The sequence below is a fragment of the Emydura macquarii genome, unplaced genomic scaffold, assembly GCF_026122565.2.
Source record: "Emydura macquarii macquarii isolate MOO-44397 ecotype Brisbane River unplaced genomic scaffold, CSIRO-AGI_Emac_v2 contig_306, whole genome shotgun sequence".
Taxonomy (NCBI): Eukaryota; Metazoa; Chordata; order Testudines; family Chelidae; genus Emydura; species Emydura macquarii.
Genome location: NW_027130443.1, coordinates 11,861,614 through 11,883,745, shown reverse-complemented (window position 1 = coordinate 11,883,745; position 22,132 = coordinate 11,861,614). Strand labels below are relative to the sequence as shown.

The 22,132-nt window shown below is 48.6% G+C and overlaps 2 protein-coding genes and 2 non-coding genes across 5 annotated transcripts; 2 read left to right on the top strand and 2 right to left on the bottom strand.

The window, feature by feature from the left end:
- Nucleotides 1–458: 458 nt before the first annotated feature.
- On the top strand, nt 459–9,588 carry GAMT (guanidinoacetate N-methyltransferase). 2 transcript variants are annotated; one of them, XR_010921964.1, is made up of 7 exons: nt 459–773; nt 4,011–4,156; nt 5,325–5,388; nt 6,733–6,800; nt 7,495–7,605; nt 8,172–8,365; nt 9,374–9,588. XR_010921964.1 is itself a non-coding variant. In XM_067559447.1 (6 exons), the coding sequence occupies exons 1-6, from the start codon at nt 590–592 to the stop codon at nt 8,310–8,312; spliced, it is 714 nt and encodes a 237-aa protein (XP_067415548.1). In that variant the 5' UTR covers nt 459–589; the 3' UTR covers nt 8,313–9,333. The 2 variants fall into 2 exon arrangements, 1 of the variants encoding a protein (XP_067415548.1); XM_067559447.1 differs by lacking the exon at nt 9,374–9,588 and having other exon boundaries at nt 8,172–9,333.
- Nucleotides 9,589–11,021: 1,433 nt separating this feature from the next.
- On the bottom strand, nt 11,022–19,745 carry NDUFS7 (NADH:ubiquinone oxidoreductase core subunit S7). The gene is made up of 8 exons (XM_067559433.1): nt 19,631–19,745; nt 17,184–17,220; nt 16,539–16,607; nt 15,554–15,671; nt 14,523–14,702; nt 14,393–14,439; nt 12,157–12,245; nt 11,022–11,241 (listed from the first exon to the last, which is right to left on the bottom strand). The coding sequence occupies exons 1-8, from the start codon at nt 19,644–19,646 to the stop codon at nt 11,144–11,146; spliced, it is 654 nt and encodes a 217-aa protein (XP_067415534.1). The 5' UTR covers nt 19,647–19,745; the 3' UTR covers nt 11,022–11,143.
- A 311-nt stretch (nt 19,746–20,056) lies between these two features.
- Nucleotides 20,057–20,130, bottom strand: TRNAN-GUU (transfer RNA asparagine (anticodon GUU)). The gene has a single exon. It is a non-coding gene; the product is annotated as a tRNA-Asn (tRNA).
- Nucleotides 20,131–20,695: 565 nt separating this feature from the next.
- Nucleotides 20,696–20,768, top strand: TRNAF-GAA (transfer RNA phenylalanine (anticodon GAA)). Its single transcript has one exon. It is a non-coding gene; the product is annotated as a tRNA-Phe (tRNA).
- Nucleotides 20,769–22,132: the final 1,364 nt, after the last annotated feature.

Here is a 22,132-nt window from a genome sequence, read left to right as displayed (position 1 = left end):
AGTCTCCCGCCTTTAAAAGGGGACTCCCCCATTTAAAATCTCTTCGGTTTAGAGCTGCTGTTGTTTTTAAAGTCTCGGCCTCTTATGCGTGAAGGGACTTTGCTGCAGGTTTCAGCGAGGCGCTGAGATCCTTGTTCCTTTAGCTTGTCCTGCACCTTGGCAAACTCCTGTGTTGCACCTGGTGGACACTGGCTCCGTGTGTCAGGCAGAATGATGCAGAAAGATTGCTTATTTTACTGAGCACAGAAGGAGTGGGAGTGCTTTGTTTACATGTCTCCTTGCAACCTGCTTTTGCTCAGCCTGGTGTCTGTGTCAATGCATTTCTCCAAGGCATCAGCAGATGTCCCTCCTCGTTCACATCTCTTTGCCCTCCTCCTCTCCCAATTTGTACTGGGCATGCTCAAGACCCACAGCCCAGATAAGAGATCCCTTTTACCCAGAAGTAGCCTCTGCTCTTCTTCGCACACTCAGCTTTTTCTGGCTTGTCTATATAAAGCCAGTGAGATCACAGGGGCTTCCTTTCTCTCCTTTCCCCTGCCCTCCTGAGCCTGCTGGACTTTCCTCCCCGGGTGGGAGTACTAGCAATACCATGAGCTCCTCTGAGGCTGTCCATCCTATCTTTCTCCAGGGAGAGAATTGCAAGCCGTCATGGAAGGAGGCAGACGCTGGCTTCAATCAGACAGACACCCACTTAGAGATCTTGGGCAAGCCAGTGATGGAGAGGTGGGAGACCCCTTACATGCATTCTCTGGCTACAGCAGCAGCATCCAAAGGTAACTGACTAGCGAGGTCCCAGCTCACTGCAGGGGGGTGGGGCGAGTATTGACAACAGCTAGGAGTTTTGGTTCACAAGGGGGGATTCTGTGAGATTTTATCTGGAACCGAATGCAAGTGTTTTCTGTCATTCTCAGCCCCGGGACGCTGTCCTGAATGGGGCTTATTGTTATTAGTTGAGATAAGCTTCCCAAAGGTCAAACAGCCTGAAGTTTTTGTGCATTCAGGAACAACAGCTACCAAAGATTAGCAACAGTGAGCAATTTGGCCTGGGAATTAATGTTGCACTGTGTTCTCAATCTAACTTGTGCAGCTCAGGCTATGAAATAAAGAGCAGTTTGCAGACATGGCTGGGGGTGTCTGTGTGTTATGGAATCCTGCTTCAGTTGAATATCCCTTTGTTCACAGCCCCATTAACAGGGTTAACGAACAGCTGCTACATGCTAGAAGATTGAAAGTTCTGTTTTCTTTATCAATAGGAGCTGGGCTTTGCATACCCTGAAATGAATTGATAATGTAACCAGAATTTTCTCGCTGTATTAAGACTGCTGTTGAATAAAACATGTCGTTCTTTTAAATAAGGAGCCGAGTGGAAGGCATGTTGTATTTTGAACCGTCTGGTGAAGTCATTGCCCCTACAACTATCTGCTTTACCGTTAGCAGCACTTACAGCTAGCATGTAAAAGTCAGTGTCAGCTTTTTATGAATTGATTCTCTGGGTGATTCAAAGACGGATGGAAGTCAGAGGGAAAAATTTGTTTTGAGCACATCGGTACAGTACTTCAGGTCATCTAACTAAACTTTAAACATGGCTTGGCCAGCTGGATCAAGACATCAGATCAGAGTTTTGGACTGTCATTCTACACTCGTACCTTTAAAGTATTTGATTTCTGCACACCTTTGAAGGTAACATTAGGAAAAAAGTCAGGCCTGTGATAGCTTTTCAATCGAAAGTCAAGAGAACGCCAATGGCACATAAATTATCTCCTGGCCATTTTCCTTTGAGTTCCCCCTTCTGTCATGCAACCCACATTTTAACTGGAAAGGTTGGGCAAATCCATGTGCTCCATTGGAGCCAAGGTTAAGAATAGCTTTACTGTAACAGTAGCTGTGTGAAACAGTTGTGCTCTGTGTAATAGAAGACAGGTTTCCAAATAGCTGCAGACCTTTTGGTAGGGCAAGAAAGGGGGAAGGGAGGTCTTTAGCTGGGCATTGGAGGAGTGGCTAAAGTACCTCAGATGCTCTCCTTGATCTTTGGACGCTATCTTTCATTTAAAAACAAACTACCCGATCCGAAGCCCATTGAAATGAATGGAAAGGACTCACATGGACTTCGCTAAGCTGCGGTTCAGGCCCAAAGCTCTTGGAGCATGTCAGATGGAGGTTTTCAGTGGCATTTCTATAAGCAGTGATTTGTTACCAGAGAAACAGCCCACAGGGATCAGGTAGTTTGGTTTTGTTAGGAAAAGGTCTAACCAGATTTCACATAAGTAGTGAAGGTTTTAGATTTTTAAAAAATTGTTTTGATGAAAAAACAATCCTCAGAGTTTGGAAGGGCAATAACCCCTTTTGTTTTAGGGGGTCAGGAAGAAACATTCTCCAGGGGCGGATTATTCGTAACTGTCCACTATAGGGTAATTTCTGAACCTTCTTCTGAAGCATCTGGCGATGGCCATTGTCAGAGAGGAGATGGACTCCTGCTTTCATTCTATCTGTTTGCAGTGTTGTTGTAGCTGAATTTGTGTCAGGAGATGAGAGAGACTAGGTGGGTGAGGGAATATTGTTTATTGGACCAACTTCTGTTGGTGAAAGAGACGGAGTTCTTCTTCAGGTCTGACGGTCCTCTTTTCCTATGGATTCAAACATTACCTGGCATCTTATGTAGCCCCAGCCACTGTAGTATTACTCCAATGCACAAGGGCCAGAATACTTCACATTTATACAGCACTACATTTCCAAAGCACCCTCCCAAACATTTAGGCTTTGATCCTGAAAATGCAGTTATATAAGCAGGTGAGCAGTCCCCTTGACACCAACGGCATTGTCACATGTTTAAAGTTAAGCCTGCAGGTAGGTGTTTGCATGATCCCGGCCTCCTGAATGAAACTGACTAGAAACAAAGATGAAACTGACAAACTGAGTTTCCCTCTACCAGTACAGAAACAGGTATAAATGGGTGGGAGGAAGTAATTTCTTATCCAGTTTTAATAATTGCTTGTAGGGTTCTTAGCAGGATGACTGAGGATACTTATTTTTAAATAACGTTTTACCCTGACAATGTCCCTTCAGAATAACATCTGACTGCGTTTGGGCGGTGACAATAGGTGTTCAGAACATTCCCTTCCCTCCTGCACATTCACTGATTTTACAGGGTTGCATTTTACTGGAGGAAGTGATGCTGTCACATCCTTGGTGCAAGTGGGTCACTGGTAGGACTTTACGTCCACTGATTGGGAGTTTTGCATTCAGTGTGTCATTCCCGTGCTGATGAGTTAATTGTCTGGCTTACAAAGCCCTATGGATCTTGTTCCTTCCAGAGGTTTTCAAACGCCTCATCTCCTTTCCTCTTCCAACACATTTGCTGGGTTTTCCATACTTTTAGGCAGGACGCCCATGAGCTAGGAGACAGGGTTGTGTGTTTAACGTACAGGAGTAAGGAGAGACGTGGCTAGAGTAGGAGTAGATAAACCCTAAGTAACAAATCACGGCACCCTCTCTTTTCCAATCCAGCTCTGATTTAGCTGGCTGGGCAGGTCCCTTGGTGCTGATTCACAGCTTGCCTTGATCTTCATTTTTCTAAGTTAATTTAACACTAGTGAAAGGTACCAGAGCATGAAAATTCCCTGGCAAGTTTCCCCAGCCTGCTAACCCTGCCTATGTGGTCCTACCCTCACCAGAGGGACCCACTCTAGGGGTAAGAGTGATTTTCAGTCTCCATGGCCCTTCAGGGCTTGGTTACATAGCTGAGACTGCCAAGAGAGAGTACCCAGCTGGGGTGGGGGCAGACATCAGGACCTCTTTTCACACCAAGAAGCCTTCTGAGAGCAATGACGGCTGGTCACGAGCAGCCTGGCTTGGACCCGAACCACTGACCACAGCCAGTTCCCCCCACGTTCAGATCTGAGCACCGACGATTAAAGGAAGAGTATCCTAAGATCAAGACAGCTGTCGTTTAACTCTAGAGAGCGCCTACAGTCCGGCTAGCCAGGCCCTGACCTGCCCTTGTCATTCCCCAGGCGGCCGCGTGCTGGAAGTGGGATTTGGCATGGCCATCGCGGCCACCAAGCTGGAAGAGTTTGACATTGAGGAGCACTGGATCGTTGAATGCAACGAGGGCGTCTTCCAGAGGCTGCAGGAGTGGGCCAAGAAACAGCCACACAAGGTACGAGCAGCTCCGCTCGCTGTAGGCAAGGATGCATGGCGGGCTCAGTGCACCTTCGTAGCCACAACCAATCTCATGTGGCAGCATCGAAGAGCCATAATGTGGCCTGGGGTGGGGGAGGGCTTATCCCCATCTCCGGCTGTGTAGTGATGTCCTTATACAGTGCTCATCAGCAGGCTCCAAGCGTCTCGCAGTCGTTAAAGGATTTTGTCTTACAGATGGGCAGGTGAGGCACAGCCTAGGTGGTGATTTTCCCAAGGTCACACAGGAAGGCTGTGTCGGAGCCAGGAACTGAATCCAGATCTCAAGTCTCCCCCCTAGTGCCCTATCCACTAAGCCAGCCTTCCCACCCATTTCTTACCCTCTAGATTTCCCAGAGCTGAATGAGAAAATCCCTGGAGCCTGACTTTAAAAAAACCCCACAACTGTCCTGACCTGAAAGCAGAGAAAAGGTTTAGCACCACACAACCACTCTATTAAGCAAAACATGAACTCTCTATGAAACCTGCTTCCTGTATGCTCAGTAGTAGTATCGAGTTGCTTCTTAATTTGTATCATAAACCCATTTTTAAATCAGTCACAATGTATTAGATTCCCACTGACGGGGGAGAGGATCCTCAGTTAATCTAACACATATGGACACTGCCTCAGCTCTGAGGTACATGGATGTCATTCCACTGGGGACCTGCGTGATGCCTGTGGGTTGAATTTGACTTGTGGACTCTCCCCCCCGCCCCCCACACACACTTCCCTCCCTAGTGTAACTTGCCAAATCCCTCCCTAGTGTAACTTGCACGGCAGCCAATGGATTTGAATTACACTCAGGAGGAATATGGCTTGCAAATACTGGTCTGGTGACTCTCTGGATGGATGGACGGATGCACACAGACTCTCACCCACTCCTTGGTGCAAAGCAGATTAACTCCATTGAAGCTATCGCGCTCCACCAACGTACACCTGTCACGGAGCTGGATTTTTATGTTTAATCGGGTCTTGGTAAAAAGAAGCCTGGATGAAGACACAGAGATCAATGCTGCATGTAATGGAAATTGATCCAGCTCTTCCTCCCTCCCCCATTCCCTCAGTGCTGCTTCTTCTCTTTGGCCAATCATTGATCCGAATCTGTGCCTACCTAATGTCTTGTGACTTCTCCTTGTCTTGCCTGAAGGTCGTCCCCTTGAAGGGGCTGTGGGAAGATGTGGTGCCGACACTGCCAGACGGGCATTTTGACGGTAAGGGAAGCAGACTGGAATCCCAGGGGTGGGTTGTGTGGAAGGAGGCCGCCAGGCAGCGAGGACCTCCACAACACACAGCAAGCCCCAGTTTATTGGGCAGTAGTTAGTGGGGCATATACTGTGGCCTGAGATGTTATGGAATTTAGGACGGTGGGGCATCAGAGAATGGAGGGATTCGATACATTTAGCAGGAAACAGGGGCTCTAGCTATATACGCTGTGGGAAGGTGATCTCCAAAGAAGGTGCTATGTAAACCCAGTCTGAGCAGGACCTGAGCTCATCCATGCTAGGAGTAAATCACCCTAGCCTATCAGCAAGAATGATCACCTGCCCATAGGGAACTATACTCGGTGGTCTAACTTCCAGAGGTGTTGAGCCCCAGACACTCCCATTCAGTTCAACGGGAGCTGATGTTGTTCAGGCCCTATGAAAAAAGTCAGGCCCCAGGGCTTAAAGTACCATGGCACTGCTACATGGGAGGCAGTGTGACCTAGTGGATAGAGCACCGGAGACCTGGCTTTTATTCCAGAGTCTGCCACTGGCCTGCTGGGCGACTGTGGGCAAAACACTTCACAGCTTTGTTTCCCCAGCTGCACGAGTCTAATGATACTGACCTCCTTTGTAAAGCACTTGGAGATCTAGGGACAGAACATACCAGGTCAGAACTTGCTATTGTTATTTATAAAGAAAGACGAAAGCAGCTGCACAGTGGAAATCTTGCTCTGAGCTAGCAGTACGCGATCAGGCCTGCAGCGAGACAGTCACTACAACCACAGTACAAATCAGTATGAATTAATATCCGGGACTGAGTAGCATCTAGAGTCCCTAATCACGATCAGGGCCCCATTGGGCTCAATGCTGCACCCACATGCAGTAAGACACGCTCTGTCCTGCAGGGCTGACCATCTAAATCAACAAGACAAAGGGTGGGAGGGGAAACTGAGGCACGGAAAAGGGAGGTGACTTGCCCAAAGGCGGTGGCAGAGCCAAGAACAGAACTGATGCATCCTGACTCCCAGCCCAGTGCCCTAGCCACGAGGCCCTGCTGCCTCACCTCGTTAGCCCTGAAGCAGGAAGGATGAAATTCAGCTAGCCCGTTTAAACCGGACTCACAAAGACTGACAGAAGGGAAGCACTTTGTTCCCATTATGATGAACTTATCACCAATGTTGGTGGTACCAAATGCATGTGACTCAAATGTAACGTATTAAGGGGGGAGGGTGTGTGCACACCCCAGGCAGCCAGCTACGAAGAGGAATCTCAGCCCAATTAAATGATCCCAGCCTGTGCTACAGCATTTCTTGCAGCTAATGCGTTATTTCCATCGGTTTTCCTGGACAGGCATCCTCTACGATACCTATCCCCTGTCAGCAGAAACCTGGCACACCCACCAGTTCAGCTTTATCAAGGTAAAATGACTCTGCTCTGGTTCCTCTCTAACAAAACAGACTCAGCCGCATTCTTCACTCATTAGCAGCATATTTCCAGCCCCCTGCTGGTATCTGTGCAGCAGCTCCAGGCATTTGAGGCTTGCTCACGCAAGGTGCGGAGTGCCTTCAGCTCAGGCTGGGAACTGAGGACACTTATCACCTGGCAGGATAAGGACTTTAATTCCCCAGAGGAAGACACAGCCTCTCTGAGCTGGAGAGTTAGCACTGAAGCTCACGTCCAAAGCCACACAGGAGCCATCAAGAGATGGCACCCGCCCAGAGAGATTTGCTAGATCAGCCTTTGCCCATTGTTGTTACAGCCATCAGCTTCTCCAGTGCTGCTTTGGAGCCCGTGGAGTTTTACGGACATGAGATTTTTGCACTCAGTCCGAGTTTGTCTTGCGTGGCACCTTTCCTACAAACTCTACCCAAGAAGCGTTTTGCTGGAGTTACGTGGGAGGGGGACTGACCACAGCAAGGGAGAATCGAAGCTTTCAGAGGTTATCTGAAAGAAAATGGAGAGTTGAAGAGGGGAGACGTATGGGGAGGTTGTTCTAGATGGCAGGAACTAGAGATGGAAGGGCTCCTGCTCCAGAAAGGGGCAGCAAGGAGCGCAGTGTTCAGGCCAGCCCCTAAATCCCATCAGCCTCCAGTTCTCCTCCCTCTTCCGCAGGATCACGCTTTCCGCTTGCTGAAAGCCGGTGGCGTGCTCACCTACTGCAACCTGACGTCCTGGGGGGAGCTGCTCAAAACCAAGTACACGGACATCGAGAAGATGTTTGAGGTAAGCAGGGTCGGAGGCTCAGAGAGCCAGATTGCAGGCGAGGGGGTGCCAAATCCTGCAGCCATCTCTCACTCACCCAAGATGGCTGCTGACAGGTGCAGACGGAGGCTGGACTCCTACCATCTGCTTGACTGTAGGTGCAGAGCTGCACTTAAACTTGCACCTGCCATTCGGTTTGCGGACACAGAAATGCGCACGTGAGTTTTATAGGCAGGGATATGATCCAGATAAAAGCAGCCCAGTCCTCAGCCCTTAGGAAAGATGCCCTCTATTAAATGGCCCGGCTAGATAACAGGCAGGCGGTAACACATGTAGGAAGGAAGGTTGACGAGTAGTGCTTTGCAGGACCCAGTTAAAGGATGCACCTCAGAAGCACGGTTTGTGTTTTTTGTGGGTTGGCTTCAGCCATCTTAGAGGCTGGAGCTGAATCATTTTAACTTAACCAGATCAGTTAAACAAAGGGTGAGGTCTCATGCTCATCGAGGATCAGGTTGGGATGGACTGTGGGTTCAGGCAGAGGTGGCTAAGAACATCACTGGTCTCTGTCTTACCTGTCCCTCCCGTAGGAGACTCAGGTTGCACATCTGATTGAAGCAGGGTTCAAGAAGGAGAACATAAGCACCAGCGTGATGGATCTGATCCCGCCCGCAGACTGCCGATACTACTCCTTCCACAAGATGATCACACCCACCATCATCAAAGCGTGAGCAGCCATCCAGCGCCCGCTGCTGGCTCGCTTGCTGAGGTGCTACAACAAAAAGTGAGAGAAGAAATCCTGCCAGCAGGAATGAAAACTAAATCGTCAAGGACTGGCTATGCACAATCCAGGGAGGGTGGGGTGACAAGTCATCTCTCTCTTCATACTAATGAGGGAAGATTAACATATTGATTTGACTTGCAGTAAGATTGTGGGAGGAGGGTTTGGGAAAGTATAGTTGGAAGTTTTATGAAAGTTTAGAATTAGCATGTCTATACTGGACCCTGCACCACAAACCGTCTAGGTGTCTAGGACTGGGATTCAGGTATCCTGACTTTCTATTCCTGGCTCTGCCACTGAGCTGCTGGGTGCCTATGAGCAAGTCATTTCCTCCTTGTGCCTCAGTTTCCCCTTTCACAATACATTATTATCCCCATTTTTTCCCCCATAATGCTTTGAGATCTATGGATCTCAGATGCTAGGTCAGAGATAGGTGTTATTTGGTCAAAGAAACCTGCCCCAAGGGCAGACCTCTCATGACATGCTGTGGATCTGGGGCATTTCTCCTACTTTTAAAAGAATGTTTTAATTGTGGGTTTTGAACAGCGCTTAGAGGCCTCGCTGTAGGCTCCACAGATGTCGATTAAAGTAAAATTCAGGTGGGGACAGTAGGTAGCTTGAATGAAGGATTTCAAAATCCAGAGGTTTCCTGTGGAACACTGTCCTTTTTAAAGATCCAGACTTCGCTCTCCACAACAAGCCAAGTAAAATACGCACCACCCCACAGAGTTCAATTCGGAACGCCTGACATTTGCATTTGTGTAATGAAATATGAGATTCAGACAAATCCCCTGGGAATCTCTGCTAATATTTTTGGCTAATGGCCTGTTTTTAATTCCAATTTTGGTAATGAATTCTTATGACCTCCCTGGAAGTTTACCACTACATGAATAATTACCCGCTTCTGTATATAAATGCGATGAACATGCTATTAATACGAACACTAAAGACATTAAATTGACTTAAATCTAGAGCTGAGACTTCAGAATCATTGATTTTCATCTTTTATAGGCACATGCGTAATTCTGCAACGGCGCTCTGCTCCTCATTACAGATGGCTTGAAGCGCTGGTAGCAAATCACCAATCTGTTTACCCTTCAGCATCACCTGTGATTCTGATGCAGGCAGCCTACACTTGGTTTAGATGCTTTTTATTCCTGTTCCACTTTCACAAAGGCTGCAGCCTTTTAATAAGCTTGTTGGGCAAGATTCTGAATAAAGTGAGTGCCTAGATGTAGACTTCTCAGACATATGTATTGTGGTGGTGCCCATGAGCCCCCACCGCAGAACAGGACCCCATTGTGCTAGGGGCTGCACAAACACAGAACAAAGATGATCCTTGCCCCAAAGATCTTACAATCTAAGATGAGATAACAATTGGAAGCCAGCAGAAATGAGGGAGCATAAGAAAACAATGAGAATCTTGGGTCAGCATGACAGGCAGGGGTCTCAACACTCAGCTTGGAGGCCTGAGGTTCAGAAGTGCTATAAAGAGATGGGATACAACTACAAAGAGAGGTCACATACAATTGTGTTGCACATGAAGACATGGTGGAACATGAGGGTAAATAGCTCTGGTCTGCTAGTACCTGAGACATTATACTGGGCATCACATTATCAGAAAGACACCGATAAACTGAATGGAGTTAAAAGAAGAGCCACAAAATCTATCTGGAGGCCAGAGGACTAATGTAGCAGGAGAGATTATAAAAGGGACAGAAGTTAATGGTTGGCTGAAGTGATGACTGAAGATGAGTGCTCAGTTCACAGATATCTGAAAAGTGTAACATCAAAGCTAGAAGAGATTTAGGGTGGCAAAGGGAGGTATAGAAGCTGGAGTAATGAGATGAAATGAAGAATGTAAATGTTGATTTAGGTCCATAGTAGCCTCTGCTGTAGCTGTGTATTTGCCGACAGCATGCAAGCCCAGAATTTTGCACATAAGAAAGTGGAGATGAGACCTTCTGGGAGTTTGGTTTAGAACGGGCTTGAGACTAATTTACCAACCATCCCATCTGTGGCAAAGCTGGGGATACATCTCAGTCCTGATCCCCACAGAGGGGTAAGAAAAACTGAAACAAATCTCATCTATGCAAGTTGAATCTAAGCCTTTTACCGAAGGTAGTTTAGAAGTACTTCCCCTCAGTGTAAAATCAAGCCAGGACTCTGTGAAACATTTGAAACTCACCTATGTATCTGCCTCAACTTCTCCGGTATCAGAGATTGGTTGGCACAGATTTGTTTGGCCTTTCGCACCATGAACACAATTTTACGTAAATAACGTCACTACATAAGAGGGCCCAATTTCCAGAACCTGCAAAGCCCTCTGCAGCCAATAGATCAAACCCAGAATCTGCAGAACCACTGATTTCCCAACATCCGATAACGACGTGATGAACCTAGTGGCATGGTCTCTTCCACACATGAGCCATTCAACCCAGGGAACAGTATATCCGGGTCCTATCAGATTTAACCCTTTTACCCATTGGGCGGGGAGGGATATGTATGGGGGGAGGGAGAACGGAGGGCACCCAGAATACCTGGAAGGGGGAAGACTGGGCGAGTTGCAGGGAGTTCCTGGGGCATGCAACAACACTAGCTCCAGAATGCACGCCCCCTAGTTTAAATAGCCGAGTAAGAACGTTAAAGACAGGGAGAGCACGTTAAAAAGATCATGTTTTATTGTGAGATTTGTGCAGACCACAGGTTGTGTGCGCGTGATAATACGAGTACATTTCTCTGTCAGTGAAGGGTGAATAGCTACATCATAAATAAGAGAAGCTACTTTCTGTACCAGAGCTGTAGCTTCTTCTCCCGCTTTATTTTCTTCTGAAGCTGGAGGATTCCGTAGAGCAATGCTTCAGCAGTCGGTGGGCAGCCTGCAGGGGAGAGAGAAGCTGAGGACTGCAAGTTCTTTGGGGCTGTGTTCGTCCCACGCCTGGCAGTGTGGGGACCTGCTCCGTGTCTGCAGCGCCTCCAGGTGCTACCTCAGTATACACAACAAACAACAACTAGCCAGCTGCACTGAGCAGGCTACAGACACCAGCACTGGAGCTGGCGTACAAAGAAAGAGATTGCAGAAATGAATAGCTTTTAAGGCCAGAAGGGACCATTAGACCTGCTAGTTTGTACTCCCGCATAACAAGCCAGACAGTTTCCCCCCCTTACCCCTGTATTTAGCCCAATAGCTTCTGTTTGACTAAAGCATCTCTTCCAGAAAGGCATCCAGTCGTGTTCTGAAGACATCCGGGGGTAGTTTGTTCCAGGAGGGTTAATAACCCTCACTGTTAAATTAAAAATAAGGCACAAGTTTTTCTCTTGCATTAAAAAAGCAGCCATCACAGACAAGAGGGCTGTATTTTTAGAAGTTAGAACTGAGATGCACTTGGAAAAGTTTTATTAAGCTCAGAACTGCTTTTCCTTGTAAATAACGTGGTAACTTGACACAGAAAATTCCTTCCTTAGGGTGTAATGAATACCCCTGTGCCATGCATAGACTGGACTGGGTGCAATCACCTGTACAGAAGTGACAAGGATTTGACTTTCCTCCCAATTCCTTGTTTGAATTCCATGTAACAAAAGCCTGCAAATATAAGCGATGCAGCTTAAAACAAACTAATGAGCATTAAATAGCAACATGCTGACAGGAGTCAGACAGGTCTCTCCTCCTTCCACTTCTTAGAATCACAGTCCAAACTAAAACACAACATTAGGTTTCTCCCGTTATGCTCCCACTGGCTGCACTGAGAGTAACGTACTGGAATCCAGCAGAGGCAAGCAGAGTTTCTCTTTACCTGGAACGTAGATGTCCACTGGCACAATGCGGTCACAGCCCCTCACCACGGAATAGGAGTAATGGTAGTAACCACCGCCATTAGCACAGCTACAAGAGACACAAAGGGTTCAGTGTCCTTTTCAGGGCAACTGAAGAGCACAAGGCAAGCGTTACACAGGAGGCAATGCCAAACATTACCTGTGCGTCAAGGTGATGATAACAGAGCCACGTGGCTGTTAAAGCAAAAGACTTTACAGCAAGGGGCCAGTTTCAGACAGTTGAATGCTGGGTCAATATTGTGGCTATTCCACATAAACACACAGGACCGAGCTCTCAAGACACAAGAGCCTAAGTCACACATGCAGTTATCTGCACATGCGGATGAATAATTGCGCACCAGGGCATCTCCCACAGGCATGGGTTAGGCTCCTGGTTCTGAGAATCTCTGATATCTCACAACAGCGACACTCCGGCTGCTTTCCAACAGACCAGATTCTGAACAAGGGACTTAAGAATTTCATTCATTTAAAAGAAAACTACGTCCTAAAACCCTCAGTATCAGTCACACAGCAATCATGCAAAACCTGCAGAATGATCTGTGCGTACAAATGGGGTTTAGAAAACAGCCTGGTTAAAAATCTCTGCTGCTACTGCATGCTGCTTGTTCCGATACATGTCCTTAAGGTATGTCTAGACTGCAGTCCTGGGGTCTGATTGCAGCTCGTGTAGACTCGCAAATTAATCTAGCAAGCTGGGGTCCTGGAGCAGTGAAGCTACAGCAGTGTGCACTTCAGCACAGGCTAGTCCCACAGGTATTTACCCAGGGTCCTGGGTAGGTTTGCACAGCCCACTCTGAAGCCCAGGATGCCATAGCTTCACTGCTCCAGGACCCCAGCTAGTTGAATTAAAGCTACCGCAGTATGCCTACAGGAGGCGCAATTACACCCTTAGTGGAGTGCTAGTGACACTGGGAAGAGTTAATCTCCATTCACATACACACTTCTGTGATGGGCTCTGCCACTTGTGTAAGGTCCATATAAGCCACGGTGTCATGTAGCAGTCCTGACGTTTAAGAACCGCTACAGCTAGTGCCACTTGGCTGTCACTGCCGGTATGGATCTGGTTACAACACTTCTGAAAACAGAGACTAAGTTACTAACATGTGCTGGGGTCAAAACCTAAGACTTATTAAGAGCCTTTTGTTAGTGTGGCTGTCCTTAGCGCATATATGAGGCCTAAAGCCACAACACAGAGGGGAGCTAGCAATGTTAGAAACACATCTGTGAGTTTCCTGATGAAGGGAGAAGTCTATGGGGAGAGCCCCGTGAAATTATTTTTATTTTTAATCATTTTTTATTTTCTTCCCCCAGCAATTTCATGTTGTTTCGTTTTATCCATTTTCTCTCCAAAAGAGGGGTCAGAAGGCCGTGTGGGGGATGTCAGCGCCTGTCCCCAGGGGGTGGGTTGGAGAATGAGCTTACCCACACTCACCCCCCAGCAGCAGCTCCTGTCCAGCAAGGCTCCGCCCAGCTCTCCACACTGGACGTTGCCACCTGGCACATGGGTTACAGCATCACTTGTACAAATTTGACCCGGCTGCCCCTCTGTCACAAGGGAGGGAGATTTTAATTCCAGTTCATTTAATCTGTCATTTGATTTTGTGTTATTTCACCTTTGTGAAAAACCCGGGGCTCTACCCCTGGCTGCAGTCTAAATAATGGAATTTGCCCCGTTCCTCACAGCATCTGCCTCCCTGTGAGCCTGAGATGCAGCAAGCCTGGTTTCTCGGCGAGGTGCTAACGTCACTGCTTCCATTGTGGTTATGCGCCACTGGCAGAGAAGCCGGCTCTGATTTGCTGCTCAGGGTCTGAAGAAGGTGGGACCTGTCTCACAGTTTGTTAAAAAAATATCGTTAATGCTAGCTGTACACTTCCCCCTTCTTCGGGGTTTTTATAAATGAATTTGGCGGCTCCTCCCCTCGTTTGTAGAAATAACCCCCGGAGCTCACATTTTAGAGTTCTGATTCCTAGAGAGGAGCACTAATATTAAAAGATATTCTAACATCCCCCCCACACACCAAAAAAAAAGGGAACCTTAGTTCTTATTTTCGTTTACACTGAGGCCACTTGACACAGTGTAAAGGGCTGGAAGCCTGAGTGAGAAACAAGGCCTTTATTGACGGACTTAATACAAGCGGTGGCAATAGATTTGCTCCCAGCCAATTGTAAGATAACAAGGAAGCCTTTGGCCTTTACCTTCCCATGGAGACCACATAGCGCGGTTCAGGCATCTGGTCGTAAACCTGGAGGAGAGACCGATTTCAGAGTGAATTCTTTTGCATCTGAGTTATAAAGTTGCGCTTGATGACACGGCCAGAATCCATACCTTCCTAAGGGCCGGGGCCATTTTGTTGGTCAGGGTGCCGGCCACAATCATGACGTCTGCCTGCCGGGGGCTGGCCCGGAACACCACCCCAAAGCGGTCCATGTCATAGCGAGGAGCCGCCATGTGCATCATCTCCACCGCGCAGCACGCCAGGCCAAAGGTCATCGGCCACAGGGAGCTCTGGGCCGGAAGAGATCAGAGTTTGGTTAACAACGCTCAAAAAGGGACTGAGGTCTGCAGTCCTGAGACCCCGCCTGGGCCGCTCAGAATGTTTCAAGGGATAGTAAGACGGGGAGATGGGAGGGAGTGGTAGCAGGAAAATGGCAAAGGTGGTTTACATTCTGTATTACATATGCAGTGCTGCCGATGGTGTGGGGTTTACATATAAATGGGAAGGCAAGACCTCTGCCCCAAGGTGCTTTACCCCTGGGTATGTGTACACATACGCACACAGCCTTTCCCCCTCAGAGGCACTCAAGCATGTCCAAGTCCCATGGACTTCCTTACATAGAGCACTACTGAAATGCAGCCACTTCTGGGACAAAGGGGCAGCTGCCAGCACACAACAAACTGCACAAAGACACAGGAGAATGGAGAAAAGCAACCTTGGCCAGGACACAGCACTACTCTCCAGAGCAGAGAGACCTCAGTTTAAGGAATCATCTGAAGAGCCTCATCAGCAATAAAGCAGGCTGAACCCTGATACAGATAAAGAGCCAATAAAATGACATTTGCTGGAATATACAAGGTAGGAGGGAAACCACAGAGGAACAGGACGACTCTCTCATCACAATATTTAAGCAAGTTTGTAGCATCTTCAGATTAAGACTTTAGTCCTCTCTCTGAAGCAGAAACCCTCAAGCCCTCAGCTCCAGGCAAGGAACAGGCCCTATTTCATTGCAAGGCACCAGAGGTTTTGAACTGGATTTCCATCCTTTCAAAGAGACAGGCTCATCTACCTTCCCGTGAGCATGCCAAAGCCTTCGCTGCCCATTCTCATTTACAGACCCAGGGCACTACTGATCACTCACCCGTCGAGCCCAGTTGATCAGGTCATCGAGTTTGGTGATAATATACTCTCCCCGGCTGGTGGGGACGTAGGATTTTTTCTGGACGATGGCAGAGCTCTTTTCCTGGACCTGGGTTGGGCTGAGAACAAACAACGTTGATGGCAACACCAGCTTCCAATCTATTCAGTTATTAACAGAGTCACTGATTAAGGTGTCTCAACTCTGAGGACATTCGACCTCCTGTAGGGACTGTAGTAAGCCGCTCATAGTCAATTCAACACAAGCTGCTGCTGCTAAAGATGGCACAATGGGGGAAGGTAGGTAGCGGTTTTACAGGCTGGTCACGTTTGGACCAGGTAATTCTAAAGTGCTCTGGTAAGTAGCTGGCGGTCTGGAATAGCCCAGGATACTGCTGGATACGTCAGAGGGAAGGATGAGAATGGATGCACCAGTGCTGTTTGTTTCCCGCTTTCACAAGCACTAGAACTCATCACCAAATTAAAGACCAAGATGCCAGCCGCTTAAGACGAGCAGCACAATGCATAGAACATTCGTAAATATCACCATCACCTGCCTTGTGACACATGAGGCTGAAGACTGAGAGAGGGTTTCAGATTGCAGGCTGTAAATCCTGCACTGAGTTTTGTTTTGGAGAGTTCTAACCATTAAAAATAGCACACCAGGCCAAGGGAGTTTTATGTGGTTCATACAAGCAGACTCTAAATAGGAGGGAGAAGCCCAAACATCGTGGAAATTGCTGCTAAGGCAGGGAACCTTCACTAGGACCTACAATACACTCAGGCTTCCTGGCAGGCTCATCAATAGGAGCCAATGCCTTGCCATTTAATACTGATTCCTAAGAGGAGAGAGAGAAACAGAGCTTTCTTCACCCACACAACGAAACAGAGCTGTAGCAAACAGCCATTTCTTTCCTGTATCACTTAGTCTCCCACCTGAAGGAGAAGTGACACTCAGCTAAAGGACTCAGCTGGAAGTGTTGCATTACCTGTCAGCATGGCTGGTCACGGGCGTCTGATGGAGCAATTGAGTGTGAACAGATGTCACAGCGCTGGGCCTGTTAAAATGAAAACAGCTGAACATCATGGTACAGCAGCAACACTTGCTCTTCCATCCTAGGCTCCCGCAATGCTTCACAGATATTATCTAATGAAGCTCACTAGCCTTGTGAAACATTATATCCCCATTTACTGACAGATAAACAGGCAAATGGGGAAATTACGTGTTCTGACCAAAGTCAGTGGCAGAGTGAGAACAGAAACAGAGTACTGACTTCCAGTCCTGTGATCTAACCATTAGCCAACATTTTCCAGTGACCCGATCACCATCAGAAAAGCCAGGCTTGTTTCCCAGAACTTGACATTTCACTCTCTATCCAAACATCAACAACTCAAGCACAGAGAGTTGTGCAGCTGCATTCATCCCAAATTTACTCTCACTGGAGAAAAAATACATTCAAGGAATAGGGCTGGAGAGGCAGCCATTTGAAAGTATTCATGAGAAAGGCATGAAGAGGGCTGCAAACAACAAAATAATGTAATCCATTTTGTCCTTCTCTACCCCCTCCCGCCCCCCCAACACACACAAGTAAGTTTCTTCTCTATGGTTACTTGAAGAACCAGGAGCTACTTACCGCAAAAGAAATATCCCAACCCGGGCCAAGCGAGGAGCTGTGAACAAAAGCCACAGGGCAGTTTACCTTTAACACAGCCAGAATCTCAATTAAAGATGATAACAGAGCTGCACGGCAACCGTAGCAGCAGCATTCCACTAAGCAGCAGCATTCCACTAAGTCTGCTAGCCTCTCTCAAGACTCAGAGCTTAGGATAACAAGGGGGAGGGTGGAAGTGGGAGGGGGCGGAGAGGGGGAATGTTCAAGCCCTAGATAGGAGGTTTAATATTGACCCACCTGCCTCATTTTCATTCTGAAATGGGTATAATTCTGTAAGGATTGAAAAGCTAAACAGATCTTCCAGTCACAAAACTCTAACCCATTCTCCTGTATTCTCCCAAAGTCCTGTTAATCCACTAAAACATTTTAGCTCTGAAACCAAATTACACAACAAATAAATGCACACACAGACTGGTGCTTTTTTAAATGTCAAGAACAATGCACTTCAAGCAAGTGTTACTAAACCTCTGTCCAAATCACAGGGACAATTAAAAGAAAGAGTGTTTACAATTCACGGTCTGGGGCCAATGTGGGTCCAGTGATTTAAATGACACTCTTTCAAACTGTCTCACACACTGACAGCACTGAAGGTAGCACTGGCATGGGTGGAAGTCAGCAACCTAGTACCTCTCTAGGATCTGGACAGCATCCTAAAATATGGGGAGGGCAGGGTAAGTGACTGGATGGGGTTTTTTTTGTTTTTGGTTTGTTTTTAAGAGTGATGCCTTTGTTTCTGCTTATCGTTTCCATTTGGCCCTCCTTCTGGGGAGGAGCTCCCTGTAAACCTCTACAAAGCTATCTTGTTCTTCTCTTTCAAATCCCTCCTGAAAACTCTCCCTTGCCATGGTGCCTACAAAAAACTTGACAAGAGTTAGGGTCCCGAAACCACTGCCTATCACGCTGACCAGCACTGTTGCATTGTGTCTCTGTGCTCCCCAATCTTGTAGCCTTTTGTACTTAAATTGTAAGCTCTCTGGGGCATGGACTGTCTTTTTGTTCTGTGTTTGTACAGGGCCTAGTGCAATGGGCACCTGGTCCATAACTGGGACTCCTAGATGCTTCTGCAGTACAAATAAAAAATAAATACAAACTATTTTTCTAATCTCCCACATTTTGGAGTCATCTTAAAGGCAGTTTTAAAAGACATAGCAACAGATAGTTTAGGCCCCAAATGTAGGTTCTGTGGGGGATTAAAAAAACCAAAACGTTTAATGAAGATACTTCTATTAACATTAATGTAAATAAATGAAAGCAGCCATTTGGATATAATCATTCCCTTGGAGTGTCTGCCACCAAAAACAATAGGGGTACAATGCATGGGTTCTCAGCCTGAATTTTACAACCAAAGACAGTGGGAGAGTGTCACAAACAGGTGTCACACTAGGACACCCCTCCCTTTCTCTAGTGCTAGATGGGGAGGAGACTGCAAAACACTGGGTGTCAATAGAGAAAAAGTGGTAACCTGTGGGAATAAGAACACAGGGGAAACCAAGAGTCTATATCCAGCAGCATAACCGCAAAGGGCAATGAGCAGCAATGGCAAAGAAATAAAACGTTCGAGGTGCTTGCAGTTTGAATGATCTTTGGGGACTATTAGTAAGGGTTTATTTAGAAGATAGGAATCTTGGCCCGGCTGTCATGGAGTTATCACACTTCTGCAATGCACACTTTTGCCAATAAGAGATTTAAAATCTCCTGCAGATGGTTCCAGGCCAGCAAGCACAGCAGGAGTGGCTGTCACCAGCCCCCAAATCCAGGTCGGAGCCCAGTGTGGCGCATTTCTCGGTTCGCTTTGCCGCCTGTTTGTCAATGGCCCAGGCCTTGCCATCTGGGCGAGGTTGTCACGGCCAGACAAGCCCCTCCGCGCGGTCACCATACCACTGCTGGGATTTCAGTGCTGGGCTTGGTCCCCAAGGGACCCCAGCGGATCAGGCTGCCACAATCCAGGAGCCGACTGGGGGGAGCAGAGGGTGAGTTTCCTTTCCAGCTGCTTTCCCAGAGGATCCTGCAAGGTGGGTCCCCTGGACACTGAGCCCCGCCCCGCCCCGCCAGGGAGAGGCACAACTCAGGCTTTAAGCTGGGAGAGGGGGTGGGAATGTTCCCACCAGAGGGAGGGGGCTGAGCCCACTGGACAGGGGGACCCCTCCCCCCCCACTCTCTTCAAGGGAAGGGGGGGTTGGCCCTGCCCCCTCCCAGTCCCTCAGCCAGGGGGCTGGCCCCGCCCATCTCCCACCTCCCACCCTAGAAAGGGGGGGGCTCCCCCATCCCCCAGGGAAGGGGTGGGAGTCCCTGCTCCTACCCCCAGGGAAGGGGGGGGGCCGCTCGGGCCCCTCCTGCTGCAGTGGGGGAGGGGAGGCTGGAGAGCCCCGTGCGGCTGCTACTGGAGGCGGCGGCGGCCCCCCACTCACCAGCCAGCGCGGCCATCTCGCCCGCAGCCCTTCAGCCAACCTCTGGCCGGGACAGCAGCGCCCGCCCCGCGCCTCTGGCTTTGTGCGCGTGCGCAAGGCCAGAGGGCCGTGTGCAGCCGCCTAAACCCTCCGGCTAGGAGCCGGTGCAGCCCCCACATCCGGTCCCCGGCGGGCCGGGGAAACACAAAGAGGCTCCTTGGGTTCCGCTTGTCCGCCGTTCCCCCCCTCCCCGGATAATCCTGCCCTGCAAAATAAACTCTCCCTTCCCCCTCGAGGATGTATTTCCTCCGCACAAGTCACAGCTCCCCGCCGTTCCCCCTGCAGCCCCGCCCAAATCCCGCCGGTCGAGCCATGCCCTGCCGGATGCGTCCCATCCCTGGAGACTGCTTGTGGCAGCGGGCAGGCAAGAAAAGAGGAAGCACGCCGCGTCCCTGGGTGGGCTCGAACCACCAACCTTTCGGTTAACAGCCGAACGCGCTAACCGATTGCGCCACAGAGACCCAGCTACTGCGAGATATCCTGCCACCCACCAAGACCTTAACGGCAGCGCCTCTTTGCTAACCGGCCAGCACCAGCCGGCTGCAGAAATGATCCCCGGGGAGCAGAGCCGGCCCTTCCCCCGCTGCCCTCCCTGCAGCGCCAAGCACTTGCGTTCGCACGGGGCAGGGCCAGGCTGCGGCTGATGCGCCCAGGGGGGGTTCTGGGGGAGGGGCCAGCAATGGAGTTGCTACAGAGCCGCTTGTTTAACGAGCGCTGCGCTCACAGCAATGGGCGGACCAGCCCTGCAAAGGGAAAGGCCACGGGGGAGCCGGAGAAGTCAGGGGGACAGGGAGCCAGCGGCACACGGGCAGGGCTGTCTTGTCTGGACAAAGCGCCTTGAGGCTTGGCCGCTGTCTGCCCCGGGTTTGCAGATCAAAGGAGGGAGGAGGCGACCTTTGCATCTGTCCGTCCGTGCATGCACGGGACAGTGGCTCACAGCACCAGGTGAACCGCGAGCACATTGTCTTTGACCAGCCGCAACCTCCAATTTCAGGGTAAAGAGGAAAGAAAAAACTCCTTCAACCAGCCGAAATAGCTCAGTTGGGAGAGCGTTAGACTGAAGATCTAAAGGTCCCTGGTTCGATCCCGGGTTTCGGCAGATGTTTTCCTTGGTCCAAACGTTAGTTTTAGCCGAGCTTCCACCTCGCTCCGCGGAGCTCAGCCAGCCTGGGAGAGTTTCCATCCGCTGTCTGGCGGGGTGTCTGCTTGCTGCACCCATGGAGCAAATGTCTCACCTGCTGTGACCCAAGGTGGGAGCTGAGAGCCCGGCCCAGTTTCCCCTGCAACCTCTAAACTGCAGTTGGTTTAGAATTTGGCTCAGACTCACTCCTAGTCCAGCCTGTGGATGATTTGTTTTAAAACCAGAGAACCACACCCAGCTGGAAGGATTTTACGAAAACAATTAAGTGGCCAAAAGTAACCAACACCCACTTGAAATAAAAAGGCTGTAGTGTGGATGGGGCAAGTTTGGAAACCAGCTGCTTCTGGAATGAGTGTCCAGAGGGGAAGCTGGACCAGTGTAGCGATGTTGGTCAATAGCCCGGCCTATGCAAGTCCTCACCCTAAACACCCCTCCTCAAAGTGCTTCACTGACCTTTTTCTCAGGCATGTTTCCTTATAGCTAAGTAATCTATGGAGAAAATCATAGGGAGGAGATTTTGTTTCTATGGGGAATTTGTTCTGTTTTTCTTTAACTTTAAGCAAGTATTGTACCTGTTTAGACTCCATGCTTTTTAGATCTTCTTGCTCCTCTTTTGGGTAATGAAATGTTTAGCTCTCTAAATAGAAGGCGGCACTTTGAGGGCAGAATAAACAGAGGCCCTATTGCCTGTTCAACTACAGCTCTCACTAATGTACTGCTGCTTATCAGATTTGAAGAAAAGCATCTTACTGCTGCATCTGTCAGGCAGCCGTCTCAGAGAGAATACCGATCCTCAAGGACCTCATCTAAACAGCAACTGCACTGTTTTGTCTAAAATATGTTAAACTGGTTTAAACCCCACTGTGGACACACTTTTCAGTTTAAGTTGGTAAGGAATCCTTCAGCTAAATCACTACCTCCCCCTCGAAATCCAAAATAAGAGTGTCTATGGAGGGCTTGGCACCAGTTTAACTGAATTGTTAAACTGTTGCATCTTTAAACCTGTGCAATTATGAGTGCTTGATGCGGCTAGACAAGTCTCCGTGACTGGCCAATACCTCTTTCACCCCAGCTTCTAGGATATACAGTATCCTAAATAAAATTTTTTTTTAAAAAGTGCCTTTTCTGGTTTAAATGTATGTTGCTTGGCAGTGGTAAAATAAATCCCCCCAAGGGATTCTTGTTTCAGAATAAGAGCATTCACATGAGAAGTTATAATTGCCAGTAAATGCCTCCACATAGATTAGCCCTAAAGTACTAAACAAGGTCCCATCATCAGGATTTCAAATGATTAAATTCTGCTTGGACAAAAACACATCTGA